Genomic DNA, 18,264 nt, shown 5'->3' on the forward strand with positions numbered 1-18,264 from the left:
ATCTCAGAGTAAGTGCGGATGACTTGACCAAAGCAGGACAAAAGAAAGTACAGGGTAATAGTGTTATATAAAAATCAAATCAAACATTTAACAATGTACAGAGATCATAAATACATTAGTTCAGCCAAACTAGTTAAATAGTTACATATGCAAATACCAAATCATCATCATTAAACAAACAAAACTGACAGACCACAAGTTTCTAAAAGTGACATCATGCTATATGGCCAGCTCATGCATTAATGAGCTTGTTGTCTGCCTTTAAGAGTTCAAAATTTAACCAGTGGCCTAAAACCCTCAATAGTCTGATTTTATTCATTTAAAACATTTATATCCAACCTGATCTCCTTCGTCTCAAGGCAGCGAACAGTGCAACACCAAATGGCAAGCACAAAATCAACAGAGTTAAAAACGCACAGGTGACAAATTAAAGAATGTGCTGCCCTGAGAAGGAAGTTGCATAGTGCAGGAGCTACTGTGGAGAAGGCCCTGTACAGGCTAACCTTTCAGCAAATAGTGGTGGCAGCACTAAGAGTCAACTTGCACTGGCTGAGTTTGAATTTAATGGCAGTCAGATGCCAGCGTGCACAGCGCTGTAAAAAGACACAAATATTAATAATGATAAATAGCTGGCTTGAATTTCATGATATTATAACTCAGTTTGTGAGTAATGCTAGACAGTCAAATCTTGAAGCAAACAAAAGGTGCTAGATTATAATAAACACATAGCAAAGATACAGCAGCAAATACCAGAGCTTTTAGGTGGCAGCTCTCCTCAACACAAGAAGTGAAGCACAGAGTTTGGTTTGGCACAACATGATTATAATTATCTAGACACCAACAATCACTACCAAGATCTTCCTCATTCACAGGTTTCATCTCTAAATATTTGAGGGACAAATGCTTTTTGTCTTTGCATGGTGGATTCAAGTACAACAATGGGCAGGATTGCAAATATCTGCTCTTCTGGTTGCCCGCGATGAATAATTACTGCCTCCAGGTGATCAGAGCGGTGAATGTTATAAAAATCAATTCTTCCATCTTTTTTCAAGGTCCCAAAGGACTAACTTCAGTGGGAATGGGCAGGTGGGCTAATAAACAAAAAACTCTGTGGATTTATGTGCGAGACTGGTTAATAGCGTAAGCTCCTTCCATCTAAGAGAAGGACTAACCCTCTTCCCAAAGCACCACTGCAAATATAGGTGGCCTCAACAGTGCCAAGATTCTATTTGAATGGGACAGATGAGATCTGAGCTGTACTGCGTTCAAGAGATGGAAGGATGGCATAGAACTCTATTGCAATGGGCAGGTGGAATTACAGAAAACATTGCCTGAAATAGATGTTGTGTGTGTGTGTGTCACATCACATCAAGCACAGGTCACTCCAAAACAGATGAGCACAGGGTGCTTCCAACCCTTTTATCGGTGCTGTCTCCAAAATGGAAAATGGAATAGGAAGTGTGAGATTAATTGCACCCAGTTGGCCAATGTTATGCATCTATGCAGCTGGGACTGACAGACTTCCCTAATGGAACAAATATCCACGTGACTTCCAGAGTGTAGAAACTGCCCGATCACAAAACATGAAGCGGCTTCTTTTTCCATCATGCATGCAGTAAATTTTCCACTCACATTGGAGTTTCATATTTATATTTCTAAATTATGTAGAAAGCTTTAACTGGTACACATTAGTGGTGAACCCAAACTAAATAGCAAATGCACACTTCAGGTTTCCCACTTTCAGTTACTGCTGTCATTCACATCAGTCTATTACCTAGCTTCTTGATCTTCCATAGATCCCATAATAAAACCCACAGGTAGGCAAAACATTCACAGATTTGGATTTTAAAAGATCTCTCCTACAGCTGAATGTGTCATTTAATCACAGAATCATAGAGTGGGGAGGGACCTCCAGGGTCATCTAGTCCAACCCCTTGCACAATGCAGGAAATTCACAAATACTTCCCCCCACTCCACATTTATCTAGGTACTGGTCCCTGGTTTCATTTGTAAAGGACTCTGAAAAAGCATAATAGAAATATCCTAAATAAATAAATAAAGTGAACATGTCAGCTTTTTCTTATGAACAGATGTACACGTTTCATGAACCTAGGCCTAGTGTGGCCTACAGACTCCAGCGAAGCCTGTATTAGAGTAGTAACCAGGCCTACATCTCCCCAGATCCCTTCTGTCCCTCTGATCGGGTGGGCAGAAGTTCTGGAGGGAAAACTTGCCCAATGGAGAATAGAGGGGTGGAACCTTGGAGGAAAGAATAAGAGGCCTAGCTAGAGAGGATGAAGTGTTCTCTCTGGAAAGGCTGAGCTGGAGAGAAGCTGCAGCAGGAGGGTTCCCTCATCCAAAGAGGGGTGAGTTGGTTTGAAATCAGAAGGAGGGAATATATAGTTAGTCATGTCAGGGCTTTTACTTTCTTTGTACCACCTTTACTATTTTCCCCTCTTCCACTGTTGCACTAATAATCAAAACCCACTTTTGTTCTTGAGCACTTACAATAAATGTATTATTGTTATACTGCCTGGGTCCTCACACCTCTTAGGTCATGGAGGAAGGTATTTGCTGAGAAGGAAGACAGAGGGGTTGGGTGGATGCTCTGGGCTCTCCCAGACAGGCCCACATCAGAGTGGTGGCTGCCTGTAGAGGCCCTCCCTGGTCCCCTGCTTGTGACAACATGGTACATCCAAGATTTACATGCAAATAGCACACACAGAGCTATATATATTATCAAACAACAGAGTGCTGCACCAACACTGAAGTAACATTCTACCAAAGTGCAGGGCCTTAGTGCTGCCCCTTTTGCAATGGCATAATCTACTATACATCTCCCCTCCATGAGACCATCACTGTACGTTTGGACTAGTTGGATGCATTTCAAGGGGGATCACCTAGGAGAAGACTGCAGTGGACTGGATCATATCCTTTACTCCATATGGAAAGAGACTGGAGATAAATCCATTTAGTGTAACTACACTGGCTTTCAGGCTCCAATAGATGAGAAGATGTGTCTTAGTAACACTGTAAAATGAAAACTACACTCATGCAGCCACAATTTGCCTTGGGGCTGGTGCAGGGGAAGGAGGCAGGTTTAACCCTTCAATGTCTATTTAATCAATACCAGTTTATCTGCACAGATGTACTGCTCATGTAAGCTGCTCCATCCTTAACTGATTTCCAAGTGAGTGTCTTAAAACATTCATTCCCTCCAATATCAATTGCTTTACCACATTTCTAAAGCCACTTAGATCTTGTTCACCTCTCCTCAGCTGCCTCTCTGAGGGCTTTAAACATCTGGCAAGGGAACACTGGTGTACATGCAATGTATTTCTGATGGCTTCAAGGCATTCCAGACCCAGATGTATAAACATCAGGCTGGGCTAAGTGGGCTGTAGAGCTAATGGGTAGCACTCCATAACACATCTGGGTACATGCACTATATATAAAGCAAAATAGATGGTGTATACATTCATCATTGTACAGGTTTTTTTATTCCTAAGCACAGGATATACATTGGAAAGTATCATGTATGAAGGAACTCTAGGGCAGTGTAACTTGTACCAGGTGCAAAAGAAGTTTTGAAAATTTCCCTCAATTGCAAATAAATTGTCTTCCAATAGAAAAAAAAGCATAAAACAGTTCAAAATGTAGACCTAGAAATATCTTCGTTCAAAATAATCTAATTCTTGTAGACACTTCTGTACCTTGAAACACAATACAGTATTAATTCTAATAAACTAACTATAGGAAGAAAGGAAAACTAAGCAGACCTATCATAATTTTTGTACTGTTATTCAGGCTGCAATCCTGAGGACACTCTCTAGGAAATAAGCTCCATTGAATAACATTGGATTTACTTCCAAATGGACCTGCTTAGGATTGCTTCTAACTATAAAGCATGAAGCATCCAGTCACTATTCAATATTATTACATAATGCCCTCTTTTGAGAACATATTTTATTTCTTCCAGAAACATGGTTTCAGGCAGTCCTTTATTTTAGCCTTATGTAATCCTGGTAGCTGAATAAAGTTCATCGTTTATTATTAATTTGTTTTTAATCACCCCATAGAAAGCTTGGGAAATGGGAGAAAGAGAGCACCATTCACAAACACCACAGTTTTAGAGGAAGAGGCTGAACAGAATTAACAGAAACGACTCAAAGATTAAATACAAGGAACATTTAGAATCCTTAATGATTGCTAGTTCCCTGCAACAGGACACCAGTGGTTTCTTTAACACCAATGAAGAGAAAAGTGCACATATTCTGAAATAGAGTCAGCCTGTACACTACAACCATAAACATCTTTATAAACAGTGGGAAAAGCCCACTGCTGTAAAAGAAGGAGAGCTCAACAATGCCTCACAAGCTTGTAAAAGTGGAATCCTATATTTAAAGCTTTTCCTCACCACTTCAGGAAAGAGAACTAGAACACAAGAGCAACCCATGGGTCAGGCCAATGGTCCACCTGGATCAGCATCCTGTTCCCACAGCAGCCAACCAGATATCTTGGGAAGTGCCCAGCAGGGTCCAAAGTCCCTTCTCCCCACCAACTAACATGCAGAGGTACACTGCCTCTGAACATGAAGGTTCCATTTAGTCAATTTACAGCCTTGTCACCCATGAATTTGTTTAATTCCCCTTTACAACCATCTAGCCTAGTGGTCATCACCGCATTCCATAGATGCAAGTCCCACAAATTAATTACATGTTGTTTGTCTGCCGTGTATTCCTTGCCCATCAACTTCATTGTGTGTTCATAAACTATGAGCAGGAGAAAACAGTTCTCTTCCTCTACCTCGCACATAATTTTATAAATTTCTATCATGGCCTGCCATTTCTCATCTTTCCCCCCAAATTGAAAAGCCTCAAACTTTTCAGCCTTTCTTCACAGGAAAGATGCTCCTCCCCTTGATCACTTTGGTTACCCATTTCTGACCCTTTTATGTCTCTATAGTGTTTTTTTTCTTTTTTTTTAAGATGGGTGATCCAAACTGTACACAGCTCTCTTCATCTGCTTAGAAAAGGAAAGCATTCACACTCTGCACATGTGCATTCCCCCCCCCACACTTTTGAAAATATCCCATTACTGACTGAGCTCAGAGAAAATACTTGCACACTTCTCTTCTAGATGAGATGGACCACGAGAACGGAGAAGGCAGCGCCCATAGCCAGCCCCAATTGCATAAACACCATCATCAGCACCCCTGCTGACTCTGACAGTTCTTTAGGCGTGACCTTGGGGCCGTAGATGATAGACAACGTACTCAAGTAACCATTGCTGAATCCCAGTAATACCGTGAAGACCACCGGGTAGATGTCCTGAGCAAAGAGCACCCTTGTGATGTGCATCCGAGGCTGATAGTTGCAAAGCATGAAGATGGGCACCAAAAAAGTTCTCAGCAAAACCATAGTGGGCAGCAGCTTACTCTTGGGTCCCGGGACTTGGATCCAGGCAGTGATCTGCCTCCCACACCAGTCAGCAAAATTGTACAGAAGGAAGCTAGTTAGGGGCGTGAAGTACTTATCTGCCCACAAGTTCCCCAGGTCCTCAGAGACAGATTCTATGCCAGAGGAGACTGCAGGGGAAATGATGATAGAGATGAAATAGACATAGAAGACACAGAATCCCAGCATGCCAGTCTTTTCCAGGATGGCTGACAAAGGAGGCACGCTTCCTGTACGGATTGTCCTTGGTGTCATTACTCTGGTCTTACCAGCTGCTGAATCACCTTCCTCCAAATTATCACCAGGCAACATGCACGCGGCCTGTGTGTTGTCTTTGTGGCATTTTATATAATACCTGGAAGAAGGCAGGACAAACGAAAAAACATACATACATACATTACCAGGAAAGCAAACCTCAAAACAGAAATGCTAGCATAGAAATGAAAAGAAGCAATCGGTTCAGCATGGATGTCTCGCTAGAAGTCAAAAGCTAACAACAGTGTTAGGATCCCAGGCTCAGTGGTAGAACATATACTGCATACATGTATCATCCTCAAGTTCAATCTGGGCACCAGTTAAAAAGGTCTCTGAGTAGCAACCACAGGACAGTTAACAGGACCCCAAGGAGAACTCTAATAGTTATAGGAATTTGGGTTATGGAGACCAATGGTCTAACTCCAAATACTTCAGCTTTATCTATGCACTAGCTACACTTTAGAAATGTACCGTTAGGTGAGTAAAAAAGCCCACTCACAACCCATCCCCTCCACAATACTCCTCAAGGCATGTGAGGCCACTTCTTATGGAGTCTTGGAGATGGACCAATTTTACAATCTGCCACCATTTTGGAGGGGAGAAGAACTGCCCAATCTGAGCCTCTGAAAGGGAGTGCCCACTGCTTGTGTGCCCCCCTGCCCATGCCACTTGAAATGCTATCCCAGTAAGCATCTGAAGCAGGTTCTAAGCCTACCAGCTCTGTCTGGCTTAAAACACACCCTTTTAAAAATCAAAGTATTTATCTGAAAATACTGATGTCCATTTGAATGGAAAATATAAATGAAGGACTTCTTTTAACAGGCAACATTAATAATAATTTGATATGCTGAACCGAAGCACAATCATACAGAAAGATGTTCAGAAAAGGGCGATCATAATCATAACCCTTAATGTTATTCTGTTAGTTTAAAAATGGACTATTAAATGCTTTGTACATAATCTAATATTCAGGACCTTTTCATGTGCCAAATTCTCACATTAAATTAAAACAGCTAATAACTTTTAACCAACTTCCTGAACAGAGGACGCAGCTGAACTTAGTATCATATGACAAACAATGCTTACGTACAGAGAAAGATTTTCTATAGTAGAGGGCCAGACTGTGCTTAGATGCTTACTTCATCATGACGGTTTCATAGATGCATTGAGCAACTGCAAACCACTCCTACAAGACAACTTCCCTAACTTAATCTCTGTGTAAGAAAACTATTGAGCAAATGATTGTTTTAAAAGCTGTGAGGGAGACTTTTACAGACTTTTAATTTTTCTGCATTTACAGTGGATTAGGGACATTTTAAAAAGTTTAAACTGGGATGGCAGTAAGATTTCAAAGTAGCATTATTTGTTTCAGCTATCATTTACGAATAGCAACATGATTTATGTAGTAATATTATGACACTGCTTGTCACAGGTGGGATTCATGGTTCCACCAAAAAAAAAAAAAGCCAGTTGTCAATCTAATACTTTGTTGCACCAGAATGGACCAAAACTGCTGCCTCATTTGTCTGCAGGGGCCAAAAGTGTTTGAAGTACATTGCTGAGTGTGGTCTGAGCTTTCACATGCCCTTCTCTTTCCCAGTAGATGTTCCAGATGAGGGTGCATAAATGGCAATTCCCTATTAGCAATTATATGGCATTTCGGAGAATTCTAAGTGCTTCACATGCATTAGTAATCCTTGGGGAAAAAATTGCTATGAAGTAGGTCAGTACGATCATCCCCATATTGGAGATTTGGGGTGCAGGAGGGCTGAGAAGCTCAGCAAGACTGCTCAGTAGGATCATGGCTGATGAAAGATTTGAATCAGGGGCTTCCCAACTCATCCCTTTAGCTAACAGACTGTAAGGCAGTTCAGCATTCTGTCTTGTCTTGTACCAGCTAGCAAAGGCCTAGAGCAAAAAACCCCCAAAACAAGCAAGATCACTTCCAAGGAGATCAAACAAGGCTCAAGCCAGCCTTCACTATAACCAGCTTGCATGGTACAAGACTGTCTTGCAGAGAACAATGACCTTAGCTGCTGTTATCAAGAAATCCTTAGACAGCAGGTCAGAAGCTCATTATTTTCAATTTGACCTACAGCTGGAAAGTTCCTTAAGCAAGTGCTATGAGCCATGTCGGGCTACAAACAAAGCTGTGATAAAATTCCAAGAAGGAACATAGAAACTGTTAATATTGGATCCGGAAGAAACTCTGCCATGGGGCTCAAACAGCAGTTTGCCCCAGTATTTGGGGGTTAGTAAACACAGTAATAGTCCTCTCTGTGACTGTGTGGTCTCAGACACTGCCTCACCATCCCCACAAAGGCAGCTCTTTATAGCAGAAAAGAAAATACAATCAGTGCACACCAGTGTGCATCCGACAGACTCCACCTGGGCTTTGCTCAAAGCAGGAAGTTCACCCTAGAAAGAGCAAGTAACAGCAAAATATGGGTTTGCATCGTGTAACATCTTTGAAGCATAACAGGGGAGTTCTTCCTTTGAAAGACAGGCTCTTGGCATCTATAGCAAGCCAGGCTAAATTTGGATCGCTAAATTGTTATGGCCCATGCTGAGACTTGACCTCGTGGTCCAGTGGGATTTACCTGGAATATTCTAACTTGGGAAGGATCAGGTATATCCCAATGCACAGAACAATGAAGACATCCGCCATCAAGAAGTAGGCCAGAGCACTGTCAGTAACACTGGATGCTGCTGCCAGATCCACCACGGATGCCACAGCACTCACCGTTCCTCCCATGGCCTGACCTACATGAGAAAGAAAAGAAGGTGAGGAGCTGGAAAAGATTGCTGCATTAGAAGTCCCAGCCTACTGTGGGTCTACCAAAACACACATTTTGTGGAGGGAGCTGCTTTAAAAACAAGCCAGACAAGCTGGAACCGAAACAGCCAAAACAGAAAAAGGGAGGGGGGAGAAAGAGGCGACGGAGATCTGACCTTTTAGCCGCAGTTGCACGGCTATTAGTCGTGTGGCTCTGGCTGGTTCTCCTCATAGCAGTTGTGCTATTTTCTCCTTCCCTGCTCATTATCTTTCATGCGTTTTCATTCCTCTCTCCTTTCTTTCCTCTCCATAGCCACATATGGGGTCTTGCCAGGATAATTGACAACCAGGGCTTTTTTTGAACAAGAATGCACAGGAACACAGTTCCAACTAGCCTGGCACCAGGGGTGTGGCGTAATATGCAAATGAGTTCCTGCTGGGCTTTTTCTACCAAAAAACTGTGTGAAACAATGGCGATGTTGGAGATTTGGCCTAATATGCAAATAAGTTCCTGCTGGGCTTTTTCTATGAAAAAGGCCCTAGTGACAACCTGTTATGTCTGGGGACAGGGCTGGTTGTTCTTATCAACACCGTGCCCCCCATTACAAACTAGAGACGTCTTGCAGAGCTTCTCTATTTTTTGACAATTTATATCACTAGCATTTATTAGTGTGAGACCAGTATTGTGTACAGGGACATGACCCTACAGGCAACACGTGTAGAGAGGAGAGCAGGTTCATGCCAATTTGCCTCCCTGTATTTATTTAAAACATTTGGATGCTGCCTTTTTCCTGGATGGCTTACATGTGCAACACCAAATTGTAATAAAAACAAGTCAACAACTGTACCATCATAAGAAAAAAAATCTTATTAAACAAACCAAACATCCAAAAACTTTATTGCCTCTACAAAAGACTCTAGGAAATGAAACACCTTTACAAAGCCTGCAAAAAAACAAGAAGAAAGGTCGCCCTCCACACCTCTTTAGAGAAACCTTTCCATGACATGGGCCCTACAGAGACACACCAGGATTAATTGAGGGAGGGTTCAGCAAGGGGGCCACCTGGGAAGTGTAACTGACACATGGGAGTTTATCAGGAAGTGTGGTCCAACAGACCTGAGACTCACAAAGGGTTTTAAAAGCACTTAGAATCAGGACTGGAAGCAAAGAGGCAACGAGAGGAGACGATGAAGCACAGGTATTGTATGTGCCAAGCAGGAGTAACTCCCCTGGTGGGGAGGCAGTTTTCAAATGCCATTTCTCAGCTGAGAGATGGAGTTGATATTCGGCGCCCCCCTCCCCAAGAGTTCCCCATTGCAAGCCCCTGGGATGTGACAGAACTTCCTCAGGTAGTTACAGCTAGTAAGTTTCTCTGTTGCAAGGCCCTAGGAAACAATGGGGGAATGTTTTCCACCCCAGGAGAAATTTCCAGGACTGGGGTCAGATGGGCCATCTCTCAAACCAGAGGTCTTTTAACTCTGCCCTCCCCAGAGTGACACGGGGCATAATCCAGCCAAGCAGCATCACAAGGTGGAGCAATCATGAGGCGGAATGGTGAGCTCCTGTCAAGATTTGTCTGCATTCTGCACTCTGGTTACAACATTTTTAAAGAGCAAACAGGATAAAACAGGTCCCTGTTGGCCCCTGCAAATCAGCTGTGGCTACCTGTCCAATGGAGACTCTTTGCATCCTGTTAGGCAGGAAAGAATGAAACCAGAAAAGGGCTGTTCTTCTCACACTTTGCACAGGCTCCAACAGAATAGCATGAAGGACTGTGTCTAAAGCTGCTGATAAGGTCCAATGGAATTAACAAAGATGCACAGCCCTTAACTATGGGCAAATGGAGACTGCCCAGCAAATGCCATTTGATAGCACACCAGGTCCGAAGCAGATCAAGGACAGATCCAGATATGCCTGCAGTTGTTTTGCTACCACCTGATCAATCATTTTTTTTAAAAAAGAACTTGGATGTTGGCCTGTAATTGTCTACATTCCCCTTATCTAAAGATAACTTCTTAAGAAGGGGTCTTTCCCACTGCTGTTAAGAAAGTATCCCTTAAAACAGGGACATATTAACAGTCTTTGCCTCATATCTTCATGGCACAATTTAACCAGACATGATTGGCAAAAGTTCAGTTTACAGGATGAGACTATCACAACCCCAAGCCCTGTAAGCATCACTCAGTGAGACAAAACTGAAAATACCCATAGAGCTCTGACACACGTGAGACCTACCCTTAAAATAGCCTCCACGCATACACCTTAAACAGGAATAGGTTTTGCCCCGTGGTGCAGAGTGGTAAGCTGCAGTACTACAGCCCAAGCGGTGGAAACCGGGTTCAGGTAGTCGGCTCAAGGTTGACTCAGCCTTCCACCCTTTGGAGGTTAGTAAAATGAGTACGCAGCTTGCTGGGGGTAAAGTGTAGACGACTGGGGAAGGCAATGGCAAACCACCCCATTAAAAAGTCTGCCAAGAAAACGTCATGATGTGACATCACCCCATGGATCGGTAATGACTCAGTTCTTGCACAGGGGACTACCTTTACCTTTAAGCAGTCAGGAACACTGCCTTTTCAACGATCCTTGAAAAAGGAGAATGCTGTGCCAATGTTAGGATGAAATAGGTGCAGTAAGTGGGCACAATCCTGTTCCCCCACTGAAGCAGGTTTTCTATATATGGCTACAAAGTAGGGTAGGATGGGGTGAAGAAGAGGATGAAATGGGCAGAGGGGTTGGTTCCCTTGGGCATGGATGTTACCATTAGTCTGGAACTTGTTTCTACTGCAGAGGGGATGCTCTGCCACATGGCAGAGTCTGGAGCCCTTGTGCCAACAGGAGGATAAAGCCATCTGCACACAGATAGAGCGAGTGGGCATAATCCTTCTGCCTTGCTGAAGCATTTTTTTTTTAAAATATGGCCATATCATGCAAGTTAAGTAGGGTGGGATGAGGTGAAGAAGGGAATCAAACGGACAGAGGGTTCTCTGTTCTCTCTTGTAAACAAATGTTCCCATTAATTTGGAACTTATTACTACTGGGGAGGGCCTGCTCTGCCACAAAGCAAGCTGGTTTCGAAAGTCAGAAGGAGAAGGTGGGGGATTCCATGGGAAAGGGCAATTTGGAAGCCTCCATTCAGCCCTCAAAATCTGCCCTTTCCAGGATTCTCTTAGGGGCTTTGGCAAGCTAATGCCTCCTCTGCCACTCTCCACTTATGCACCAGAGACTCTCTTGTCCTCATCCAGCTGGTTGTTTGGAAAGTGCTGGTGGTAATTTTCTTTTAGCTGATTTCTAGTGTCTTCTGCAGAGATCCTGCTTTGTCAGTGGGCAGCCTTGTTTGGTAGCTTTCAGAGGCCACCCAATTTACGATGATTCCCAAAGCAGTCGGAAGGTAGTTATACAAGCTGCCTTTTGAAAGACAAACATTCATCTCTGATGGGGCAACACACAGTCCTTGTGCGGGTTTTGTGCAGCCTTCAGACTGTCAGAATCCTAAGGATCCCAACAGTTTACATTTTGCAGTAATGATGACTTCACATGAGTTTAAAAAACAACAGAGAAATGCTGTCAAGGGACTGTCTCTACCATGCTAAGAGGTATGTCCTGGACTGCAGACAGCTTAAACTTAACCACTACTGGAACAAAATGCAAAGGCAGAATTTTTTGCATCAGCTCTGGGAAAAAGGTCCTGCAGCTCCCTTATGGGTAAAGGCTTCTGCCTTTGCATCCCATTCATTGTTGTCACAGAGCCTTTTCATGTATGTTAGGAAAGGATTTCTCAAGATATGATGGGGCATAAGAACATAAGAGAAGCCATGCTGGATCAGGCCAATGGCCCATCCAGTCCAACACTCTGTGTCACACAGTGGCCAATATGTGTGTGTATGTGTATATATACACACACATACACACACACACATACACATATATATACATACTGTGGCTAATAGCCACTGATGGACCTCTGCTCCATATTTTTATCCAAACCCCTCTTAAAGATGCCTATGCTTGTAGCCGCCACCACCTCCTGTGGCAGTGAATTCCACATGTTAATCACCCTTTGGGTGAAGAAGTACCTGTACTTCCTTTTCTCCGTTCTAACCTGACTGCTCAGCAATTTCATTGAATGTCCACGAGTTCTTGTATTGTGAGGAAGGGAGAAAAGTACTTCTTTCTCTGCATCCCATGCATAATCTTGTAATCCTCTATCATGTCACCCCACAGTCGACGTTTCTCCAAGCTAAAGAGCCCCAAGCGTTTTAACCTTTCTTCATAGGGAAAGTGTTCCAAACCTTTAATCATTCTAGTTGCCCTTTTCTGCACTTTTTCCAATGCTATAATATCCTTTTTGAGGTGCGATGACTAGAATTGTACACAGTGTTCCAAATGAGACTGCACCATCGATTTATACAGGGGCATTATGATACTGGCTGATTTGTTTTCAATTCCCTTCCTAATAATTCCCAGGATGGCGTTGGCACTCTGTCTCTCCACTAAACATAAAATAAAGTTATGATCCAGCACTCTGTGTTTCTAACAGGGGCTGTGGGGAAAATTCAGCATTTCAGTTTTTGCCTCTCAGATCTGATTCCAGATTGTCAGTGCCCTGTGTTTTTTGATATACCACTCATTGGCTTAACAGTCACCAGAATAGCAATAGTAGAAAAGAATCTTTGAAATCTCTGTACAATTTTCATGTCTATTTCTCCCCCCCCCTCTCCTTTCCAGCGTTATCAACGCCTTCAAAACCTCGAGGGGCCTCATCATTCATAGCTGCAAACTTGGAACTCATCAGTTATGGAAATTAATGTTAATGCTGAATTTAAAATGAGACAATGGAAAGTTTTGTATTTTTTACTAAGATATAAACAAACATGAAGCTGAATGCAGATGTTTCCCTTTCAATAATTTTAAAAAGTTAACTCTGGATCTTCAGTACAGGAACCACAAGACTAAACTTCTGGGAGAGATGAAATAAAACCCAAGAAAACCAAAAATCTACAGAAACTGCAAAATCAGCTCACATAAGCTGCTGAGTTTCCTTTAGAACTTCCTTTTAAGAATGTTCTCTGATTCTTTATTTTTAAAATAAAAAGTCAGCTTACAGTGCACTTCATTCAGAGGGGAATTATCTGTCACAAGGTTTGCACTGCAGTTACTCAGAAATCCAAAGCCAGTATGTGCTCACAAACCCAGTTATAGGAGTCAGCAATTGGCAAAAAATTGGTAGACATCATTGGGACATCTTACCTGAAATCAGTGCTTGAGAATTCTGTATGGGGAAATACCCCGTGAGTCCAAAGACGCTACTGCTGAAGACGGTGGTGGCACTGCTGGTGATGGCCACACAGGCCAAGGTGATTACAAAAAATGTAGGAGTCCAAGAAGAGGTGTCCACTTTCACCAACACTGTGATCACCATCAAGACAGCCAGCACGACACCCAAGGAGGACAGAATACGCACATGAACTGAGACCCTGGAGAAGAAATGCATTGGTGAGCAGGCAGCAGTTTTTGAACAAGATTCTCCTGCTCTTTTTTAACTCCTTGTAATTTGACTGTGCTGGTGTGTTACTAATGGGAGGAGGAGAGAGGAGAGAAGTGGTTCTGCACAGAAGTACACAGACAGTGAGTGGGTAAAGGGCAAAAAACTCAGAAAGAGAGGAAGGCAATTCGTACAGCATTGTCAATGCCAGAAGACAGAGAAGTGGAGCTTCATTCCTGCCACCACACAGTTGAATGCATATTGCATTACTCCTCCTTCAGCCAGGTACTCAACCAAAGTGAATTCTTTCAACACAACTGAAGCTGCAAACATAGTAGGCAGTAAACAGCATTTAAAAGAAAGGCTGACCTCCCAAAGCCCAGGGGGTGGGAAGTTGGCTACCTTGTACCCAAAGTTAACAAGAAAAATTGAGGTCCATAATCTGCACCATTCTCCAGAATTGCACTGGTCTCTGAGCTGTGCTCTTTGGCCAGCTGGGAAAACCCACATGGACATTTGCAGGTTTTCCTAATAGGCCAAATACCACCCCTCCGCCCCCCCACCAAAACCAGGATCATTTCAGATCAGAAAAAAAGGTGTGAGGGGGAATGCTGAAAGCCCCCTTCCACACATATCAGAATCACAAGCAGGCACTGGAACTGAGTCACCTGCATGTCACTTATGACTGTGACACTCCGGATACAGGGTGGGGACTCCAGACCCAACCCATGCTTCCTGTAATCTGTGAGCAATGTACATTCAGCTCTCAGGTTTTATGCTAACCCTAGAAAACTCCTTTTTAGTTGAAAGTTTTAAAAAGCTCTTAAAAAGCAATTATCATCAAGGGGACTGCCACTAGACTCCTGTTTGGCTTTAACAGGACAATTCATATATTATGTAAAAGCCAAATCAGGTCTGACATTATCTTGAAGGAGCTACAGCTGCACGCAGCTTCCCAAGAGGCACCTTGTATGATGCAGGTGTTTGCAAACAGAGGTTTGTCACATTCACACTCTGGAGTTTTCAGGTACAAGGCTGAAGCAAACTCCTAAAAATGTAATGCGTGAAGTGACTCAACATCACTAAAGAAGGGATGTGTTTCAGCTCCACTGTCCAACCAAAAGAAAACATCTTTTCTCTTTCATGAAGCATCCCATAGAAACCGGAGAGCTTGGTACATTCCCCCACTCATTTACTGGGCCTGTTATAATTCTCCAGCTCTCAGCCATGAGAAAAACATGGGCTGTATAAGCAGCTCCACCTCCACAGCCAACTGAGCTGGTCTATAGGCAAGCATGGGCAAATGGGCTAGGGATTCTCAATTGTTAGGACAGACTTTGGGCTTTGTGGCATTTAACTAAGAAACATTTGATTACAATGCCAGAATCATTGTATGAGCAGAAAATTCATTTTAACAATTAATCAAAAATCTCTTGCTTCCAGTCGGATTCCCTGAGCTGAAAAGCGTTATTCACGCGGCTGACTCCATAAGCTTCAATCTGCTGTAACTGCAAAAAGGGGAGAATATACAGCATTTCCCCTCAAGCCCTGCTGCATCATTGTCCGTAAGCAACCTAGTGATGCTTGCTCTATACTCTTCCTAATACAGGCTAGTAAGGCACCCTGGGGTATTCTCCAGAAACCGAAAGGAAGACAGGTAGTTAGTACACAAGGTGCTCTGAACCAATACTTTAGGGAGAAAAGAACCACTCAGAAGAGACACAAGACAAATTGAGGTGGGGTCTTGGGGAGAAGAACTTTTCTTTCTTTTTTTTTTTAAAAAAAGATATCATGTGTTTGGATTCAATCAGTGCTTCCTTGATCCAATCTCTCTGTAAATCCAGCCAAGCTGGAAATGCCCAGTTCTAAAAAAAAATCATAATGGCAACACACAGCAATAAGTCTGTTTGGGGAATACTGTAGGCTGGGGAAAAGCAGTCACATGCTCATCTTTACAAGATAATTAGCTGCCTGAACAGGAAAGTTGCTTATTATAGACAGTGAAGACTTGATCAGCTCCCCTTAAGTACAGAAGGCAGGGAAGGGAGAAAATGACCAAGAGCTCGTCATGAAAGGATGTTCTCTTTCTCCTTCAGGGATAAGACCCTGGTTTAAACATCCCTTTGTGATATATGTCCTCCTCTAACAGACCCCAGATGTGATATACTTCGTGCCACGTTAACTGTGCAAGTTAGAAATGTTGCCTGCCTGACTCAGGGACTCTTGACAAATGCAGCCTTAACAGAATAGTCTTAAAGACGCGTAACAGGCAAACCATTAATTCTCTCAGCAAACTGTTTCAATTCAGTAACTGTTTCAATTTCTGTACTCTTAGCACAGTAGTGTTGCCCAATTTCTTCTTCACACTCTTCTCAAAAATGTCACCTTCATCCATGCAAACATGAAACCTGTTTCTGAAGTACCGTGATATTTTTAAGATCGCAGATGCCTTCAACAAGGGTGGAGCACAGAGTAGCCATAAGTTACCCTCTGGCGGCAAGCAAGCCACAGGGAACCGATTTGCACAGGAGTTTCCATAAATGCAAGCCAGCCTCATGTGTATTTATGATGCTGAAAACTTAGCATAATAAAACACTTATTGATTATGGATGTGCCATTCAGCAGAATCAACAATGTGCCAGAGATAAATGAATGCTACGTTTAAAAATGTAACGCATTAAGCACATAATAGGTTTTGTGAAATGGATTTCCAACCTGGAAAATACAGACGAAAAAGCAGGCTATATCATCTCTGTGTCTCCTTCCTTTTGCCTGGTGTAACCTTTTCCCCTTTCCATGGCATAACTGAAACAACAACTCTGTTCTGTTCTAGGAATTCTTCAGTGATAACAGCCTCAGTGATGCAGAACATCAAAGCACTGACCGAAAGCGCCATTTCAACAAATGAGGGCTCAAAACACTGGAGGACTCTGAGGATCAAGTCTTCCTTCACAGCAAGTAAAGTATGCCCACACTTCAACTCCCACTATGGCCATGGAATTCATCAGATGGCTGCTCACAGGTTCACCTGCCAGAATGTGTGCAGCACAAGGAAGATGAAAGGCATTAGCATCTCTGAAAGATGACAGGCACAGAATCTCAGAAACTACAATTCCTGCTCAGTAGGTAGTCAAGAAGTGGCATTGCTGGAACTCTTTTGCAGAATATTTCACTCAGTAGGTGGAAGGCAGTTTTCCTGTGCTTCCTCTCCAGCTCTCCTGGCAGGGAAAGGATAAATATAAGAGGACTATCCCTCTGTAACCAGCCAAAATTCTGGCCAAAGTTAACTCACCACATAAAACAAGGCTGCCTGCTGAGAGCAGTGCCAAATGTATAGAAAAGGAGTACCTTCGGGAGCTATGATGAGGGAATGACAGCTTTTAAGCTTACACAGGAGGATAAAACCTTGGTTAAACCTCATGTTCTAAGGTGTACCTGAAGCATAAAATAGTACTTTCCGTTTTTTCCCCCAACTGTGAGAGGAGTGATTTTTCAAACATTTTTGTGTTTGCCTGCTCTTTGTGACTCATCCAGAACTCCAACAGTCCTGTGGTGAGCTACCTCTGTATCATCCTGTCAAGCTGTAAGGATGGTGTTTGCCACACATCAGTGTGTGGGGAGGTGGGCAGCAGCAGCAAACTGTGGTAGAATGTGTGGTAAAACAATCAGTGGAAGCAGTTCATTTTTGGGTACTGATCTGCCCACTTTAAGCAGAAATGGCACAAATGAGGCATAAGGAACTACAATGAGGCCTAGTTGCCTCACTTTGCCTAGTTCCCCAGTCATGTTGGGAGGCTGAGCACCCTCAGAAAACACTTCCACACAGCACACTCTACAATGCACCTAAAACACAACCTGGCAAAGGTTTCAAGACAGTGTTAATCTATCAGTCTTACCAATTATGTACCATTATCACTCGATTCATTTTCCCCTTTAAAAAATCAAGACATTATAAACAGCCCTCCAGTCAAGGCAACTTTATTTATATAGGCATGTTTATGATATACACACCCAGTACACAGATCTCTGGCCTACACTTCACTGAGATCCTTGCCCCTGACAACCATCAGCCAGCTCCCTAAACTTTATATCCATAGCTGGCTCTCTTCCACTTTTTTAAGGCTTCAAGGCCCCCAGTGTAAGTCCCGCTTCCTTCCAGTGGGGCTACTCTAAAACTCTTTTTAAGTGATCAAATTATAGACCTCCTGTATTTATTTATTGAAATATGTGACCCTGCCTTTCCCCATTGCTCAAGGAGACTTAGAAACTCAAATCTAAAAAATACTATTCAATT

General features: G+C 42.9%; 1 protein-coding gene across 1 annotated transcript in view; it reads right to left on the reverse strand.

The window, feature by feature from the left end:
• Positions 1-3,481: 3,481 nt before the first annotated feature.
• The window catches only part of SLC29A3 (solute carrier family 29 member 3), a 37,492-nt gene continuing 22,709 nt past the window's right edge, over positions 3,482-18,264 (reverse strand). Inside the window, exons 4-6 of the mRNA XM_060241173.1 lie at positions 13,736-13,962; positions 8,312-8,474; positions 3,482-5,811 (exon numbers count right to left, since the gene is read on the reverse strand). Coding sequence (XP_060097156.1) covers positions 5,136-5,811; positions 8,312-8,474; positions 13,736-13,962 — 1,066 coding nt within the window. The 3' untranslated portion in view covers positions 3,482-5,135. The remainder of the gene's footprint in view (positions 5,812-8,311; positions 8,475-13,735; positions 13,963-18,264) is intronic.

This window comes from Heteronotia binoei, chromosome 6, assembly GCF_032191835.1.
Source record: "Heteronotia binoei isolate CCM8104 ecotype False Entrance Well chromosome 6, APGP_CSIRO_Hbin_v1, whole genome shotgun sequence".
Lineage (NCBI taxonomy): Eukaryota > Metazoa > Chordata > Lepidosauria > Squamata > Gekkonidae > Heteronotia > Heteronotia binoei.